Genomic DNA, 20132 nt, shown 5'->3' on the forward strand with positions numbered 1-20132 from the left:
GTGGCTATTGGCTATGTATGGTGTCCGGATAGGGTCATTTGCAATTTTTTTAAATCGTGACTGCGCGTTAGTCACAACACGCCGTCACGTCAACAAGCAATGCGCCTTCGCGCTTTCACTCCAACAAGCAATGCACCTTCGCGCTCTCACGACAACAAGCAACGCTTGTTGGCGTGAGAGCACGAATGTTGGCGTAACGGCGTGTTGTGACTAACGCGCAGTCACGCTTTTGCAAATGGCCCTATCCGGACATCATAGCTATGTTTGTTCGTTTCTGTAAGACTACACACTCGGACATTACTTGTTACAGAGATAGGTTGTATTTATTTCTGTAAGACTACACACTCGGACATTACTTGTTACAGAGATAGGTTGTATTTATTTCTGTAAGACTACACACTCGGACATTACTTGTTACAGAGATAGGTTGTATTTATTTCTGTAAGACTACACACTCGGACATTACTTGTTACAGAGATAGGTTGTATTTATTTCTGTAAGACTACACACTCGGACATTACTTGTTACAGAGATAGGTTGTATTTATTACTTGTTACAGAGATAGGTTGTATTTATTTCTGTAAGACTACACACTCGGACATTACTTGTTACAGAGATAGGTTGTATTTATTACTTGTTACAGAGATAGGTTGTATTTATTTCTGTAAGACTACACACTCGGACATTACTTGTTACAGAGATAGGTTGTATGTATTTCCTTGCATCTAGTGTTCGACCACTTTGCGGTTTAATGAAAAACAAAGTATTGATCAGAAATAATAAATGCATAAAATTTATATCCAAGGTACATGTTTCGTCTTTGTTATTTGATATACTGTAGAAAAATGCCTGTTTATTGATATTCCCTGCAGATCAATTGGGAATGTGGTTTTTTAAATATATATTTAACCCACATTCTGAGGACGTGCACGGTGAGACTAGCTAGTTGTTATGTTATTGATTCAGTGCGCTAGTGATCGTGCCGCTCTCGTGCGTGCGCCTAATACCTGCAAGAGGTAACTTCAATGTGTGTCTTCTCGTAAGTCGAGGTCACCCAAAACTATGACTATCGACGACTGCAAGTTCAGACGTAAATATGGCTGGGTTATGTCTAAGTGTGTCAAATTTCCACATCGCTGACTTTAAATGTTTACTGCAAGATTACGTAATTTTCGTTAGTCCTGCGATCGAGACTACATCGACAACGAACGCACTCGTTTCGAGGAACGGTAAGAAGTCTATTTCTCAGTTTATCAAATTGTGATAATGTTTAGTGTCGTTTATAAAAGGACACAGTGTGTCATTAGTGCTGCATTCTGTGATGTGCAGTGAGAATGCACCGGTGTACACACTACAATGATGATGGCGTTATTTAGAAAAATAAACAAACTAGCAGACCGCAGTATAAATTGTTAGTGTAAGTGTAACGACATAGAGTCCTGCGGTATAAATAAACTACGGTATAAATTGTTTAGTATAGGTGTACCGAGGAGACAGTCCTGCGGTATAGATAAACTACGGTATAAATTGTTAGTGTAAGTGTACCGGTATAAATTGTTTAGTGTAGGTGTAACGACATAGAGTACTGAAATTTATATATTGCGAGTATTTTAGCAACATGCATTGGGTGTATGTATATACACAAATACTGAAATCTATATATTACGAGTACCTGAACAAGCAGCATGCACTGGGTGTACATATTTATATGTTGCCTGTATAATTAGTCATTAATTAAGTGTATAAATTTATATATTGTGGGTATCATTAGCATACAGTAGGTGCATGTATAAATCTATATATTAAATTTATATATTGCCTGTATAAGTAACATGTGATAGGTGTATAAATCTATATATTGCCTGTATAACTAACATGTATTAAATGTATAAATTTATATATTGCCTGCATAACTAACATGTATTGAATGTATAAATCTATATATTGCCTGTATAACTAACGTGTAATACAATGTAAATGTATAAATTTATATATTGCCTGTATAACTAACATGTATTGAATGTATAAATCTATATATTGCCTGTATAACTAACGTGTAATACAATGTAAATGTATAAATTTATATATTGCCTGTATAAGTAACATGTATCAAATGTATAAATCTATATATTGCCTGTATAAGTAACATGTATCAAATGTATAAATCTATATATTGCCTGTATAACTAACATGTATTAAATGTATAAATCTATATATTGCCTGTATAACTAACGTGTAATACAATGTAAATGTATAAATCTATGTATTGCCTGTATAAGTAACATGTGATAGGTGTATAAATCTATGTATTGCCTGTATAACTAACATGTATTAAATGTATAAATTTATATATTGCCTGTATAACTAGCATGTATTAAATGTATAAATCTATATATTGCCTGTATAACTAACATGTATTAAATGTATAAATCTATATATTGCCTGTATAACTAACATGTATTAAATGTATAAATCTATATATTGCCTGTATAACTAACGTGTAATACAATGTAAATGTATAAATCTATGTATTGCCTGTATAAGTAACATGTGATAGGTGTATAAATCTATGTATTGCCTGTATAACTAACATGTATTAAATGTATAAATTTATATATTGCCTGTATAACTAACATGTATTAAATGTATAAATTTATATATTGCCTGTATAACTAACATGTATTAAATGTATAAATTTATATATTGCCTGTATAACTAACGTGTAATACAATGTAAATGTATAAATTTATATATTGCCTGTATAAGTAACATGTATCAAATGTATAAATCTATATATTGCCTGTATAAGTAACATGTATCAAATGTATAAATCTATATATTGCCTGTATAACTAACATGTATTAAATGTATAAATCTATATATTGCCTGTATAACTAACGTGTAATACAATGTAAATGTATAAATCTATGTATTGCCTGTATAAGTAACATGTGATAGGTGTATAAATCTATGTATTGCCTGTATAACTAACATGTATTAAATGTATAAATCTATATATTGCCTGTATAACTAACGTGTAATACAATGTAAATGTATAAATCTATGTATTGCCTGTATAAGTAACATGTGATAGGTGTATAAATCTATGTATTGCCTGTATAACTAACATGTATTAAATGTATAAATTTATATATTGCCTGTATAACTAGCATGTATTAAATGTATAAATCTATATATTGCCTGTATAAGTAACACACATTGGGTGTATAAAAACAACTACTGAAATTGGACAATATTGGGAGTGTAAGCAGTTTTACATTGAGATATTTGTACGCTTTGAAAATTTTCTCATTAAGGGCCACTGATTAGTTCTATCAATATGCAAGTATTCTAATACAGTACAGATCTGTATTTGATTAGGGTTGGTGTAAATAGGGAATAAAAGAATCGAATATTAGGAAATTAAAAAATAGGTTCAATAGTAGCTGTCAATATAATCACATTCTGAATTCATTTTTTTTTTTCATGGACCCCGTGGTTAGTGTGGGGCTAAAATAAAGAAATAAAAGTTTACATTATAAATGAATCGTTAAAATTCTTCTCCAGCCAGGTCACGTTAATCAGACTGCTTTTGAGGTATGTTCATGTTGTGTGAATTCTATTAAGTTCAAACCCCACGGGGTCTAGGTTGGGTTCATAACACGAGGTCAAAATTTGTCATAGGATGCAAACGGGTTAGAAGATATTAAAGACGCTTATAAAAATCATTGACAATGCATTACAATTCAGTTACAAAATTAAAAAAAAAAGAAATGGTCGAAATCGATTCTGCATTAGATGCAGCTTGTTTTTTAATGTTTGTGGTTAGCACTGTAAATGAAGTCGAGACTTATCGATGTGATAGTTAGGACGACAGAGACGGAACGCTGGATACATGCATTCACTGCGCATTCAGACACTGAATGCTTTTTAAACTTAAAAAAAATTCTTTGTATTTTCTATCTTAGCATGTGGATTGTACATAGTTGCACAAATGTGCGTGGTAATGTGAGCAGACGACCTAAATAACGAACGTTAGCCGGTAATTATTATTTGCAAAATAGATGTAAAAAAAAAAAAAAAAAAAATCCTTTAGAGTGGAAAAAATTCTTTCATGCTATGCCTAATGTACCCAAATAAAGGAAACCAGTTCTGACGAGATCAAATTTCATTGTGCACATTTAATATAAATATTTAAAGATCTGGTGAGCACGGTGTCTGGCTATGCGCTTTGGTTGAACACAGATCGTTTAATGATGAACTCCATGAGAGAGAGAGAGAGAGAGAGAGAGAGAGAGAGAGAGAGAGAGAGGTGTGGAACGAAACTTACACTTGATGTACATGTATATTTTATCTATATACAGATAAACATCAAAATGATGTTCCACACCAGTTACCTGTAAGCCCAAGCATCATATATGCATTGCAAAAAATAAAAGCCCCCCCCCCCCCCCCCCCCCCAAAAAAAACTCCCCACAAATTAAAACCAAACAAACGAAATATATCAGAAAACTATATCATGACGTTAAGGGAGATGCCCACACTAAGATTTAGATCATGTTTGACATGCATGTACAATTATCTTTCTTTAGCTATTCGCTATACAAACATGTGCCAAAAATGTCCCATGCCTGCAAACATCGAGTGTGGAAGATAGTATTCTGAAATTCTCAAAGACTATAAGGTATAATCCAATGGCGGTGAGTCACTCGACAGAAAACTTAAATTCGACCAATAACTCTAAATTGTACAACTAGAAACCAAACGTCACAATTTCTGCAAGGACAACGGAAAGGGTCGCGGAAACTGAGAACTCGGCGCCAAAGGTCATAGCTCAGCTGAAAGTAAATCTCATACCACTGCATAGATCTGCTACTTGTTTATGTTCATTGGGACACCGGCCTCGGCTTTTATATTTCAAAATATTTCTCGACCTCCGAGGTTATCCTGCAACATACACGAAAACGCGATAATTATTTCTTAATTAATTACATATCATTATTGCTTAATTAATTACGTATCATTATTTCTTAATAAATTACATATCATTATCACTTAATTAATTACATATCATTATTACTTCATTAATTACATATCAGTTTTCTTAATTACATATAATTTTTTCTTAATTAATTACATATCATTATTTCTTAATTAATTACATATACTGATTATTACTTAATTAATTACATGTAATAAAATTTGGTTAGCGATTACCTAAATTTTATTTCATTGCTTTATATTTTTCAATAAAAGCATTGAACTTCACCTTGACGTACAAACTATATTTTACAAAATACAAATATAAGAAATAAAATGTCTGGATTATTTGTTTAATAGAGAATTGCGGGAACGGAACACATGCTAAATTGTAAACATTTTTATCAACAAGTTCACTGACACCGGGAGTCCGCCACGCTGACGTGCCTATCACGAAATAGCTTTACCTAGAAACTATACTTTACATAAAAAAATATACTTTACATAGAAACAATACTTTACATAGAAACTATTCTTTACATAGAAACTATACTTTACATGGAAACTATTCTTTACATAGAAACTATACTTTACGTGGAAACTATACTTTACATAAAAAATATACTTTACATAGAAACAATACATTACATAGAAACTATTCTTTACATAGAAACTATACTTTACGTGGAAACTATACTTTACATAGAAACTATTCTTTACATAGAAACTATACTTTACATGGAAACTATTCTTTACATAGAAACTATACTTTACGTGGAAACTATACTTTACATAAAAAATATACTTTACATAGAAACAATACATTACATAGAAACTATTCTTTACATAGAAACTATACTTTACGTGGAAACTATACTTTACATAGAAACTATTCTTTACATAGAAACTATACTTTACATGGAAACTATTCTTTACATAGAAACTATACTTTACGTGGAAACTATACTTTACATAGAAACTATTCTTTACATAGAAACCATTCTTTATATAGAAACTATTCTTTACATAAGGAATCAATGCCAAACTTATTTTGTATTATCAGGGATTAATAAACAAAATAAGAACGGGGCGATTTCTGCATGTTTCCCAAGCCCGCAATTTACAACGACATTTCAGTATCTAAATCAAAAGAAAAAAAGCTCATTATACAGATAAAATGTTGAGAAGCATCAGTATTAGAGAATTGGTATAATCGGTTTTAACTTCTCTTAAATTATGATATGGAAATTTTAAAAGAAATGTTATAAAACAATGCAGAATCGTGTCTCTCCAGAGTTGCCCATTTTAAAACAAAACTTAGAAATGCTGGGTATTGTGTCTTACAAATACCATAGCAGTGAATGTATGAGGGAGATTGCTTCATGGCATCAATGCAAATAACCAATGTGTATTCATATATAACTATATACAAGATAATCCTATGGTTGTGTCTATTAAACAAACTGATTGCTATTGACAATGAGATAACCATACATACCATAACTGTATGAGTATGGTGATTGAGAAGGAGAAAAGCAATAATGAACTGCCAATTAAAAAAACAAACAACAAACTCAGCCTTGTGTTAATGAGACTGCATGTTTTGTTTAGTTTATTGAAACCTTGAGAGACATCTCATTGGTATAATGAAGTCACGTGACAATGTAGTGAGTGTAACCATGTGACCAAATATGGAGGATGGATAGATGGTATCTTTATAAGTTTCTAAGGTTCAGTGCCTTTATCAAACACCTTGCAAAATTACATAATGATTTTTTGTTTCTTATTGAAAAAACAAACGTTTTACAACTTTAAACATGGATGGAAATAGTTTTTATTGTCTTATATGTTGCATAAAGTTTTGGAATGGAGCAAGGAATTAATTTAAATGTCAGTTTCAAAGTTTTATATGCAATGTATTTTTATATATTGATACGAGGAGGTTTTAAAGGTAACCTTTGTTAGTCAAGCGTAGTGCTTGTTTAAACAGTTCGTGAAATTATTTCGAATTCTGCCTCTACATATACACGTTTATCGGCATATATTTGTGATTTTGATTTAGGCGCTAAGTAAACCCGGGCCTTGTGTCAGCTGCCTGGTCCTGTTTTATATGACGAAAAAATTGTTTAAAAGTTTAGATTTCTGAAAAAGTGTCTTAAGCGAACATTAACCGAGAGAAAAAAACCATGTTATGGTATGAAATTTCATGGAACACTGCCCGTCTATCTTGCGTTTAAGGAACAAGTGCACAAGCATTGTGCACCTCTCCATTACCCATGCATGTGCAAATACTGTTTAAATCGATACGATCTGGAACCTGAGGTGCGTTTTAGAACGACAAACAATGCGCCTTCTATCGTATAGCCGACACTCTTTCAAAGCATGAACACTCGTTAAAAAAATTCCAAAAAAAACATGCCGGTGTTATAGAGCTAGACTTCCCCCCAGAGCCAGACTTTCCCCCGCGGAATAATATTGCCTGCCCACAAAAAAGGGTGGGTAGCAACAAGAAATCAAGGCCATGTCAGTTATATCGTAAATGGCTAAAATGATAACAGTACATGGAGGTAGAAGGGGTGGACGGTGGGTACAAAAAATGCTGCTCTGAACTAGCGTGGCTCCTGGTACATAGAAAACAAACAGACAATGACCACGTGACGAATATGTTACCTTTGATTGGATGAAATACAGCAAGTAAGGAGAAGGGTAAAATTAGATCGAAAACAGCCATAACTCCACCCAGACATAACAACAGGTCAGGGTAAAGTGAGAGACAAATACCTCGCATGTCACATAAAAGTTATTATTTACAATAATCACTGATTTAGTGCCATAGCAAATCGTTTAAAGAAAGTACTAAAAAGTATCATAAGTGACTCTCAGAAGGGTTTTATAAAGGGAAAACACTCGTTTTTTGTATGATTTGATTGACTATCCAAACAAGGAAAATCAGCCAAGATTGTTATTATTATTAGATTTTGAAAAAGCGTTGGATTCATTGGAATGGGATTTTATTGTAAAGGCACTCAGGTCCTTCAATTTGGGGATTCTATTGTAAAATGGTTTCTTACTCTATACACCTCTAGTACCAGTTGTATAATTAACAATGGAAATAAATTATTCAGTCTTGAACGAGGCTGTAGACAAGGAGATCCATTGGCACCATATATCTTTATTATTACAGTAGAATTGTTGGCAAAAGCACTTAAAGAAAATAAAATGGGGAAGTAGCAATTTTAAGCTCCTCGGAATAGTATTCACAAAAAATCTGGAAGACATGACTTTATGCAATTATCAATCTAAAAACAATGCCATTAAAAATTGTTAGGTTTGTGGACTAAACGGGATTTAACTTCAATAGGTAAAATCACAATTATCAAAACTTTAGCACTCCCAAAGCTCATACACTTATTTTCAGCATTGTCTGGAAGAGTTGAATAAAATATTTTTTTTAAATTTATTTGGGGATTCAAGGTAGAAAAGTTGAAAAGAAATACAATTGTGGGTAATTATGATGAAGGGGGACTAAATATGGTACATTTGGCATCTTTTATACAGTACCCGCAACGTTATTCTTGACATGATAAACGATAGAACACGATACACGCACGATACGATAGGATACATGCACGATACGATAGGATACACGCACGATACGATAGGATACACGGTAAACCTGATAAACGCAAAACCTGATAAACGATCTTCACGATAGACCTGATAAACGCAAAACACGATAAACGATCTTCACGATAAACGGAAAACCTGATAGAAATGTTGTAAATTCAGAAACAATTTAGACAGAACGAAAGTTTGATACGTACAAAATAATTTCATTATGTTGATAATAATATTGAAGGATTTCAATACTTAATATATACCTAAAGCATATAATGTAATTATCCACGGTTGTACGTTTATTTTTTTATTTTTTTTAAATTCTATTTATGTTTTCTTTAACGTCATTACAGCTAAAATCCGGAAGCTAAACTATATACGGTATTGAATTCATTATTTGATATCTATATGAATTTTCTCAGCCAATGATTCTAAAACGTATATTGTCACCTTGAATGTTTAATATATGAATCATAAATGGAGTGATTGATTTTTATCTTGCTTAACGTCACCATGACCAGTGAAGAGCTTTTAAATTTAGGCTTATGCTCGGCAATTACGGCCATTGAGCAGTGAGGTTTTTTTTTAGCGTGCCACACCTACCGTGACACGGGGCGTCTGTTTTTAAGGTCATCTCCGAGGACCCGTGGTATTCACACTTGATACCGAGTGTTTAGCAATTAAACAGGGAATTAACAAAATGGAATATAATGTAGTAATATCATGCTCCAATAGCTCTCTTATTCTGTTGTCTATTATCTTGGATATCAAATAAAACTAAGTAATATTTTGTGTGTAGCGAGGAGGGGGGTTATTTTGCATCAAGCTCTGAGTTCACCGCTCTTTCAACAACTACAATTATTTCCATAATGACCGCTTTAAAGTCAATCCACTGCACTACACCATATGCTCATATGTTAGATATTTCTACACTATGAGTGATAATTGATAGTCATAAGTAATTGGAACATATTCATATGAATTGATATTTTGTTAACAAAAAATAAATAAACTATTAAAAACATATACGAAACCCGGCTTGATTTAAAGTCGCAATTTAGAAACGCTTTAAATTAAATGTTTGTGTTTAGCATGTAAAAAAAAATTCAAATAATCATCAAAACCGGCATACATTTCCAGTATCTACACGTACGACTATTGGTATATGTGTACATGTACAAATAAAAAAAAAACCAACGATGCCAGCTGAATCGTGCCCAATTGAGCAGAACTTTGGGAGATGCAATATACTCTTGCACTCTTTTAAAACTTAATCTTCTAAATGTGTGAAATACAATGCCCCTGAGAATGTTTACTGTCAAAACACGGGTGATACACAAAATCAGATAGATAAGAACGCGCACAAGTTCAGTAGTTGATATATATTAAGTTGAATACAGGTGAACAAAATCGGAAGAAAAAAAAACCATTATTAAAATATATGTAATAAACAATGTAATTTACTGATTTTTCCTTTCAGATCGGAACTTTCTATTTCTCTGTTAGTGTTAATTACAAATAATTGTTTCTAGACAAGGAACTGTTTATGAACTCCAGATGAAGGAGCTTTCAGTTTTATTGTCCTCGGTTTGCTCGGCAAACCACTGCCTACTTTCCAGACAGAATGACATTGCGATAAATTTTCACCCTCTCTGGACAGGCATATAGCTCTTTTTCTGCTTTAAAATCAACAGCTTTATGTTCTCCTTCAAATATACTGTCTTTCCTCGATTCCTAAAAATAGCTTCTTTAACAAAACGAATAAAGCTTTCGGAAAGTATCTTACTTTTTCATTAGATTTAATATACGATCCCGATAGTTTCCGAAGCTACACGATAAACGATTTTCACGATAAACGGAAAACCTGATATACGCATAATACGATACACGATAAACCTGATAAACGCAAAACACGATAGAAAACGGAAAACCTGATACACGATAGGATAGGATACACGCACGATACGATAGGATACACGCACGATACGATAGGATACACGCACGATAGAACACGATAGGAATGTCAAGAATAACGTTGCGGGTACTGTATCTTATATTAAGCTGAAATGGGTCAAAAGGTACCTTGCTGAAAATGAGGGTATATGGCAACATGTAGTGTAAAACATACGTTACCAATTTCGATGCACCAGATGCGCATTTCGATAAATAATGTCTCTTCAGTGATGCTCAATTGAAATGTATAGTTGCATAGTATTTTAAATCTTAGAAATGTGGATTTCATTTTTCACCTATCCAAAGAAACACTTAATGAATTTGTAAATCATATTGACAATGTGTTTTCGAAAGATGTGTTTAAAGCTCTATCAAGAGTTAAAGAAAGCTCTCTTTTTGTTACAGATTATTTGAATTTAGATATAAGAAACTTTGTTGATGTTAAAAAATGGAATTTTAATACAAATTGGGTTGACAGAGGCATTAAGACCTTGAATGACTTAGTTTTGCAGAATGAAACATTCAAATACTTTACTGATGTAAAAGATGTGGTTGGTACAAATAACTTTTTGAGCTATTATTGTCTTATTTCAAAAGTACCCTACCTACCGACCAACTTACCTACCTCTCTACCTGAAGTTGTACAAGATTAAAAGCATAACCGATATTTGTACGCAGATGAGAAGAAACATAAATTCGAAATTTCCTCATTTCATTTTTCAAACTTTTAAAACTACCCAAGGCATAGGTATTGTGTGGGTCAAAGTTCAAGGTCTATGGGTCAAACAAAATGGCTTATCAATTCCAATGTGTTTTATTCAACGTTTCTTTCTCTTGAGTTTGATGAACAACTTAAGCAAAATCATTTAATGCCCTGCTGAAAAAGGTCTTGGTATCTAAACAATCTCTATAAAGTGATAGTAGTTTACCAGGAATAAATGGAGGGGGAAGTCCTGTTATGGGGGGGAGGTCTGACTATGGGGCTCACGGCGGGTGTGACCGGTCAACAGGGGATGCTTGCTCCTCCTGGGCGCCTCATCCCACCTCTGGTGTGTCCGGGGGTCCGTGTTTGCCCAGCTGTCTATTTTGTATTGCTTGTAGGAGTTATGGGATTGGTCACTGTTCGTTATCTTCCCCTTGCACTCTACAACTAGTGATAGAGTAGGTCTTCCCATGGAGAAGTCTGGCTCTAGAGTGAGACTTCTCCGGGGGTTCTCCTGCTCTAGAGTGAGCCTTCTCCCAGGGGGAAGCCTCACTCTAGAGCCAGGCTTCCGGGGGGAAGTCTCATTATGGGGGAAGGCTCACTCTACAACACCGGTAACGGATATATTGAGCTTCTAATTACGATGAAATTTAAAATATTATGCAGAATATTCCCCAATTCTATATCGTCATCTTCATCCAAATACAAAATAATTTTAACAAATGACTCAACCATTACAATGTGAACCTTCGAAAGATGACACCCTTTGATATGCACCTCGAAAAGGTGATAGCTTAACATTCTTACAAACAATAGATGTCATAATATCAAACAATAGATGTATCATAATATCAAACAATAGATGTATCATAATATCAAACAATAGATGTATCATAATATCAAACAACAGATGTATCATAATATCAAACAATAGATGTATCATAATATCAAACAATAGATGTATCATAATATCAAACAATAGATGTATCATAATATCAAACAATAGATGTCATAATATCAAACAATAGATGTATCATAATATCAAACAATAGATGTATCATAATATCAAACAACAGATGTATCATAATATCAAACAATAGATGTATCATAATATCAAACAATAGATGTATCATAATATCAAACAATAGATGTATCATAATATCAAACAATAGATGTCATAATATCAAACAATAGATGTATCATAATATCAAACAATAGATGTATCATAATATCAAACAATAGATGTCTTAATATCAAACAATAGATGTCATAATATCAAACAATAGATGTATCATAATATCAAACAATAGATGTCTTAATATCAAACAATAGATGTCATAATATCAAACAATAAATGTATCATAATATCAAACAATAGATGTCATAATATCAAACAATAGATGTATCATAATATCAAACAATAGATGTATCATAATATCAAACAATAGATGTATCATAATATCAAACAATAGATGTCATAATATCAAACAATAGATGTATCATAATATCAAACAATAGATGTATCATAATATCAAACAATAGATGTATCATAATATCAAACAATAGATGTCATAATATCAAACAATAGATGTATCATAATATCAAACAATAGATGTATCATAATATCAAACAATAGATGTCATAATATCAAACAATAGATGTCATAATATCAAACAATAGATGTCATAATATCAAAGAATAGATGTATCATAATATCAAACAATAGATGTCATAATATCAAACAATAGATGTATCATAATATCAAACAATAGATGTATCATAATATCAAACAATAGATGTCATAATATCAAACAATAGATGTCATAATATCAAACAATAGATGTATCATAATATCAAACAATAGATGTATCATAATATCAAACAATAGATGTCATAATATCAAAGAATAGATGTCATAATATCAAACAATAGATGTCATAATATCAAACAATAGATGTATCATAATATCAAACAATAGATGTATCATAATATCAAACAATAGATGTATCATAATATCAAACAATAGATGTCATAATATCAAACAATAGATGTATCATAATATCAAACAATAGATGTATCATAATATCACACAATAGATGTCATAATATCAAACAATAGATGTCATAATATCAAACAATAGATGTCTTAATATCAAACAATAGTTGTATCATAATATCAAACAATAGATGTATCATAATATCAAACAATAGATGTCATAATATCAAACAATAGATGTCATAATATCAAACAATAGATGTATCATACTATCAAAGAATAGATGTCATAATATCAAACAATAGATGTATCATAATATCAAACAATAGATGTATCATAATATCAAACAATAGGTGTATCATAATATCAAACAATAGATGTATCATAATATCAAACAATAGATGTCATAATATCAAACAATAGATGTCATAATATCAAACAATAGATGTCATAATATCAAACAATAGATGTATCATAATATCAAACAATAGATATATCATAATATCAAACAATAAATGTATCATAATATCAAACAACAGGTGTCATAATATCAAACAATAGATGTATCATAATATCAAACAATAGATGTATCATAATATCAAACAATAGATGTATCATAATATCAAACAATAGATGTCATAATATCAAACAATAGATGTCATAATATCAAACAATAGATGTATCATAATATCAAACAATAGATGTATCATAATATCAAACAATAGATGTCTTAATATCAAACAATAGATGTTATAATATCAAACAATAGATTTATCATAATATCAAACAATAGATGTCATAATATCAAACAATAGATGTCATAATATCAAACAATAGATGTATCATAATATCAAACAATAGATGTATCATAATATCAAACAATAGATGTCTTAATATCAAACAATAGATGTCATAATATCAAACAATAGATGTATCATAATATCAAACAATAGATGTCATAATATCAAACAATAGATGTATCATAATATCAAACAATAGATGTATCATAATATCAAACAATAGATGTATCATAATATCAAACAATAGATGTCTTAATATCAAACGATAGATGTCATAATATCAAACAATAGATGTCATAATATCAAACAATAGATGTCTTAATATCAAACAATAGATGTATCATAATATCAAACAATAGATGTCATAATATCAAACAATAGATGTCTTCTTATACAATAGATGTCAGCTTTATGATATGACGATGCAATAAATGGTCATGCTATCATACAATAGATGAGTGGTTTATGATATGATGATACAGTAGGTGGTCATAATATCATACAGTAGATGACCGGTTTATGATAAGAAAAAACATGCAATACTGCCCCAGTGTCAGTGAGAATCAGACATTATATCAAGCCTTCTACAATTCATTAAAGAGGACTGAGGTCTTAACAAGAAATATGAATATTCATGTTTGATAAATAGGATGTCAGGAACATCCTAATGGGATAAAATACCCCAGTGCAGCACACCCAAACTATAGTGGGGGTATTCAAAGCTACATGATCCAATGTGCATGTAATTTTGCAAACCTGGATTACGAAATAGTTTGCTTTAGTATGAAATGTTTTTGAATGTTGTCGAAACATGTGTATCATGTTATACAGTATTTTCTCAGAAAACATAAAATATAACATCATCCTAAGAATGATTATATCCATGATGGCATATTCAATACGTATTACTCCGTTTACCATATCAAGATATAAGACTCACGGCGGGTGTGACCGGTCGACAGGGGATGCTTACTCCTCCTAAGCACATCCCACCTCTAGTGGTCCGTGTTTGCCCAACTTTCTATTTTGTATTCCTTACAAGATTTATGAGATTGATCGCTGTTCGTTATATTCACCTTTCACAAAACACTGAAACATAAAATTCCATCCAAGTTTTTCTTCTGTATCCTTGATTGGAACTAAAAGGACTATGAAATAAGACAGCAAACAACGATCAATCTCATAATTTCTATACAGAATACAAAATTAAGAGTTTTGCACACACGTAGCCTTGGACATACCAGAGGTGGGATCAGGTGCCTAGGAAGAGTAAGCATCACCTGTCACATCCGCCGTGAATCCTATATTTTAATCCTATAAACATCTCGGCGGAGCGTTTTCATTATCATCATAAGAAGAAACATCCATCTAATTATTAAGATTAGATCCTTTGATCCGCTCACGTACAAATATATATATCTCCTCCTCAATATTTTATCATTGTGATGCTAAATATCATATGTTTACTTTCCAGATAGAAGACACATATGGACAGGAAAGGTCCCAGCCTTTGAGTACTTAATGGTTCTACAATTACAAATATGACGAGCGTTAAACGGCGCCCTCTACCCAACACATATACATCATCAACATTCGGGAATTTCAAGATAAATGGCAAATCATCTGTTAGCACGTTCCCTCCGCATATCTGCATCTGTTGTGGTATCTGTGGACAGGAGTTCTCTGAAAGACTTAAATATCAAAAACATTTCAGCACTTGCCTCTCCTCTAATGAACTTTCTACTCCCGAATTGTACAAAAGCTATCCCTCTGCAAGACTGAATTTCGGTTTAACATCTATTACACAGCAAACATCAGCAGAGCCCAATGTCAGTCACACGGGTCAAGATTTTTCTGATCATCCTTTTAAATGCTCCGAATGTGGACGAACATTCCGACACAAGATATACCTACATTACCATAGGCTTCTGCATGCCGAGTTTTCTCCTGGAAAAACTGATATCCTTATATTCCAAAATGAAAATCCAGAGAACAATTTCTTTCCGATTGACTGCATCAAATCAGAGAATGAGGTGATGTCAACGAGTCAGGGTGATACAGACGGTATCATGCCAACTACAGCAGAACCGAACGAGAATTTCAAGCAGTGCAAATTCAAATATCGGGGAAAGTCTTTCGTATTGAAAACATACAAGTCTCTGGACAAAGTCTCTGTGAACAATAGTTCCAAAACGACACAATGCATTAATCGGGACCCCGACCCGAAGACCAAACCAGTAAACCATTACCTGTGTGAAAGAAGTGGGAAAATATTGGCTTCTGATACGTGCAATGATCACGATGGCAGACAAGACCAAGAAACTGCAGACGTCCATGATCCTATAACCACGAATAGACAATCTATGTTTGTGAGTGAATCAGATAACACAATCTCAATGTCGATAAAAAGAAGATGTACAAGAAGACAAGCATCAGAACATAAGAACATTGTTCATACTAAGCCAAAAATGCCTTGTTCTAATGTCATCACAACCAAAATACCACCATCCACCCCTCAAAATGAGGGATCGCTTGCAGCAGAAATGAAAACTATTGCGGCAGAAAATAAATCTAAGTTTTCAGGTGCAGAAAATACATCGTCTAACAAAGACACAAGGTCTCGTCAAGATTCTTCAACCGACCGCAAATTAAACGGTATGACTGCTTATCTGCAAATTTTCCTCTGCGAATTCTGCGGGGGCGAATTTCGAAGAAAGGTGGATCTGGAAAGACACATTAGAACTCATACCGGTGAACGACCGTTTAAATGTATGGAGTGCGGGCGGACGTTCATACAGAAAGCTCACTTGAAAATTCACTGCGAGAGACACTCCCATGTTGCTATCACAGAACAATCGAATGTTAAAAAATTATCACCATCTTCCAAAAATTCCGACAAACTTAACGAAAATAGCAAGCCTAAGAAATCAATGCATACCTGTCAGACATGTGAAAAGTCCTTTTCCCAGAAAGGACACCTGAACGTGCACATGTTAATTCATACCGGCGATAAACCTTTTCGCTGCAATGTTTGCAACAGATATTTCAATCAAAAGCAGACATTAAAACGCCACATTGTCACCCATGAGGGAAAACTAAAAACACCATCCGTGGATTCAAAACGTGCAAAGGGAGCTGAATGTGTAAGAAATCGAGGCATTTATGATTCGTCTCATCAAGCATTGAATAGCGAAAATGCAGTCGATGCCAAATTTCATCTACCGCAAACAGACGGTGAATATTCAAGAAATACTTTCACAAAAACATTGCGAGAAAGCGTTTCAAATTGCAATATTTCTAGCGAAAATTCTGAGCAATCCTCAATAAACAAAGTGGCGGACAGCAATAAAAGAATGAAAGGTGACAAGTTACAGACGAAATTCAGGAAGGAAAATAAATGCAAAATCTGTGGAAAAGAATTCAAGCAAAGGGGACATCTCAATGTTCATCTGCTTATTCATACAGGGGCCAAACCATTTAAATGCGATATGTGTTTTAAAAAGTTCAATCAGAAACAAATTTTGAAAAGACACCTTCAGACGCATAGTACAATCCCTACATATGGCCACCGTAAAGTAAACCAGTTAAATCCAAAAGGCCCCAACAACGAAGATTTCATTTGCGAGACTTGTGGAAAAGTCTTCAACAACAAATACAACTTCCAGAAACATCGGCTTATTCATTCGGGACACCGACCATTCTTTTGCCAAGAATGTGGGAAGTCCTTCCGACAAAAGAATCATTTGGTGGATCATCAGCGAATTCACAGCGGTGCCAAGCCTTTCATTTGCGATATCTGCTCCAAGATGTTCAGTCAAAAACAGAATTTAAAGAAACATCTTCAGACTCATTTAAAGCAAACATGCAATACGACTGCTAACTATGTTAAGAATGAGCACAGTAGCGTTGGTCAATCAAAACAAAGTTACCAAAAAGTATCCGGCATCCGCAAACAGCACAGCCAGGGGAAGAATAAGGACTTAACAAGTAATTACCTGGGGGAAGTACGGAAGAAAACGGGTCAGATATTTCATTGCGATCACTGCGGAAAAGATTTCAAACGAAAAGAATATCTCAAAGTTCATCTTCGAACTCATACCGGTGAAAAACCCTATGTGTGTCATATTTGTTTAACTCGATACTCTCAGAGGGGTCATTTATGGGTTCATATGTCAAAACATAAATCAACGAATAAAGTGCCTAATCAGAGGTCAAGAAAAAAGTCAGCTAATCAGGGGGAGGTCAACAAATAAGTCAGCTAATCAGAGGGGGAGGTCAAGAAATAAGTCAGCTAATCAGGGGCGGGGGGGGCAAGAAATAGGTCACCTAATCAGAGGGAGGTCAACAAATAAGTCAGCTAATCAGAGGGGGAGGTCAACAAATAAGTCAGCTAATCAAAGGGGGAGGTCAAGAAATAAGTCAGCTAATCAGGGGGGGGGGGGCAAGAAATAGGTCAGCTAATCAGAGGGGGAGGTCAAGAAATAAGTCAGCTAATCAGGGGGAGGTCAACAAATAAGTCAGCTAATCAGAGGGGGAGGTCAAGAAATAAGTCAGCTAATCAAAGGGGGAGGTCAAGAAATAAGTCAGTTAATCAGAGGGGGAGGTCAAGAAATAAGTCAGCTAATCAGGGGGGGGGTCAAGAAATAAGTCACCTAATCAGGGGGAGGTCAACAAATAAATCAGCTAATCAGGGGGGGGGGGCAAGAAATAGGTCAGCTAATCAGAGGGGGTGGGTCAAGAAATAAGTCAGCTAATCAGAGGGGGAGGTCAAGAAATAAGTCAGCTAATCAGGGGGAGGTCAAGAAATAAGTCAGCTAATCAGGGGGAGGTCAACAAATAAGTCAGCTAATCAGGGGGGAGGTCAACAAGTAAGTCAGCTAATCAGGGGGGAGGTCAAGAAATAAGTCAGCTAATCAGAGGGGGAGGTCAACAAATAAGTCAGCTAATCAGGGGGGGGAGTGGGGGTCAAGAAATAAGTCAGCTAATCAGGGGGAGGTCAACAAATAAGTCAGCTAATCAGAGGGAGGTCAACAAATAAGTCAGCTAATCAGGGGGGAGGTCAAGAAATAAGTCAGCTAATCAGAGGGGGAGGTCAAGAAATAAGTCAGCTAATCAGGGGGGGGGGGTCAAGAAATAAGTCACCTAATCAGGGGGAGGTCAAGAAATAAGTCAGCTAATCAGAGGGGGGGGGGGTCAACAAATGTCAACAGATGTCAACAGACCCATTATTGGCTCTGCAGAGTGACTAAATTAAAGATAGTTGTTTTCAAAAGTAGCGATATCTCGTTTGTTGAATGTTTGACACCGGAGGTGAGAGCTCAAGGCCCTCAGGATACTTTCTGGTAAATAGAGATTTTCTGACGTGCTTTTCTGACGTGCTTTGCTGACGTGCCTGTACATTGGCAAGGCGTAATTCTCCCTTTGTGTTGATTCCATGCTTTAGATATAGCTGTCTTATCTCTTGAACACCCTTCCAGATGACATCAAGAACTCAACATCTCGTGAAATAAAAAAAAAAAGCTTTAAAGCTCTTTTTAAAATATAAATTAGCATGTATAAACTGTGACTGTTTTAATTATCAAACATCACAAAAAATCTTTAGCTATCGATCTTAATTATAGTGTTTTAGTTTGGTAATTTTACAGATATATGATATTATGTCTTTCTGTCATTTAGTTGTGTTTTACCGTTTTATTTCTCTTCTTACCCGTGTAAAGCGCCTTAGAGTAATTTGTTTTGTTTTTTTTATATAAGGCGCTACATGAATTTCTCATTGTTACTAATATTATTATTATTATCATTATTATTATTATCATTACATGTATTATTATTATCATGGGATTTGCTTCTTAAGTATAGAGTGGATCATCTTCATACGAGGTTTGTAGTCTGGCGGATAGAGTAGATCACAACGATCAACACTATGTTTTCTTAATCTGTTGATATTATAAACATCATTAACATAACACTGTTTTTTCTTTATTCAGTTGTTTGTTATTTGTGGCGGGGAGGCCGTGAGTTCGAGTCCCACTCACGACCGCTTCAAACGTAAGAATGCTTTGCGAGTCTTTCGAGTGACATCT

General features: G+C 33.7%; 1 protein-coding gene across 1 annotated transcript; it reads left to right on the forward strand.

Moving 5' to 3' along the window:
• The first annotated feature begins 808 nt into the window (after positions 1 to 808).
• On the forward strand, positions 809 to 18531 carry LOC125677483 (zinc finger protein 665-like). The gene is made up of 2 exons (XM_048915562.2): positions 809 to 1229; positions 15524 to 18531. Exon 2 carries the CDS (start codon positions 15591 to 15593, stop codon positions 18300 to 18302), a length of 2712 nt encoding a protein of 903 aa, XP_048771519.2. The 5' UTR covers positions 809 to 1229; positions 15524 to 15590; the 3' UTR covers positions 18303 to 18531.
• The last annotated feature ends 1601 nt before the right edge of the window (positions 18532 to 20132 follow it).

This window comes from Ostrea edulis, chromosome 3 (genome assembly GCF_947568905.1).
Source record: "Ostrea edulis chromosome 3, xbOstEdul1.1, whole genome shotgun sequence".
Classification (NCBI taxonomy): Eukaryota; Metazoa; Mollusca; class Bivalvia; order Ostreida; family Ostreidae; genus Ostrea; species Ostrea edulis.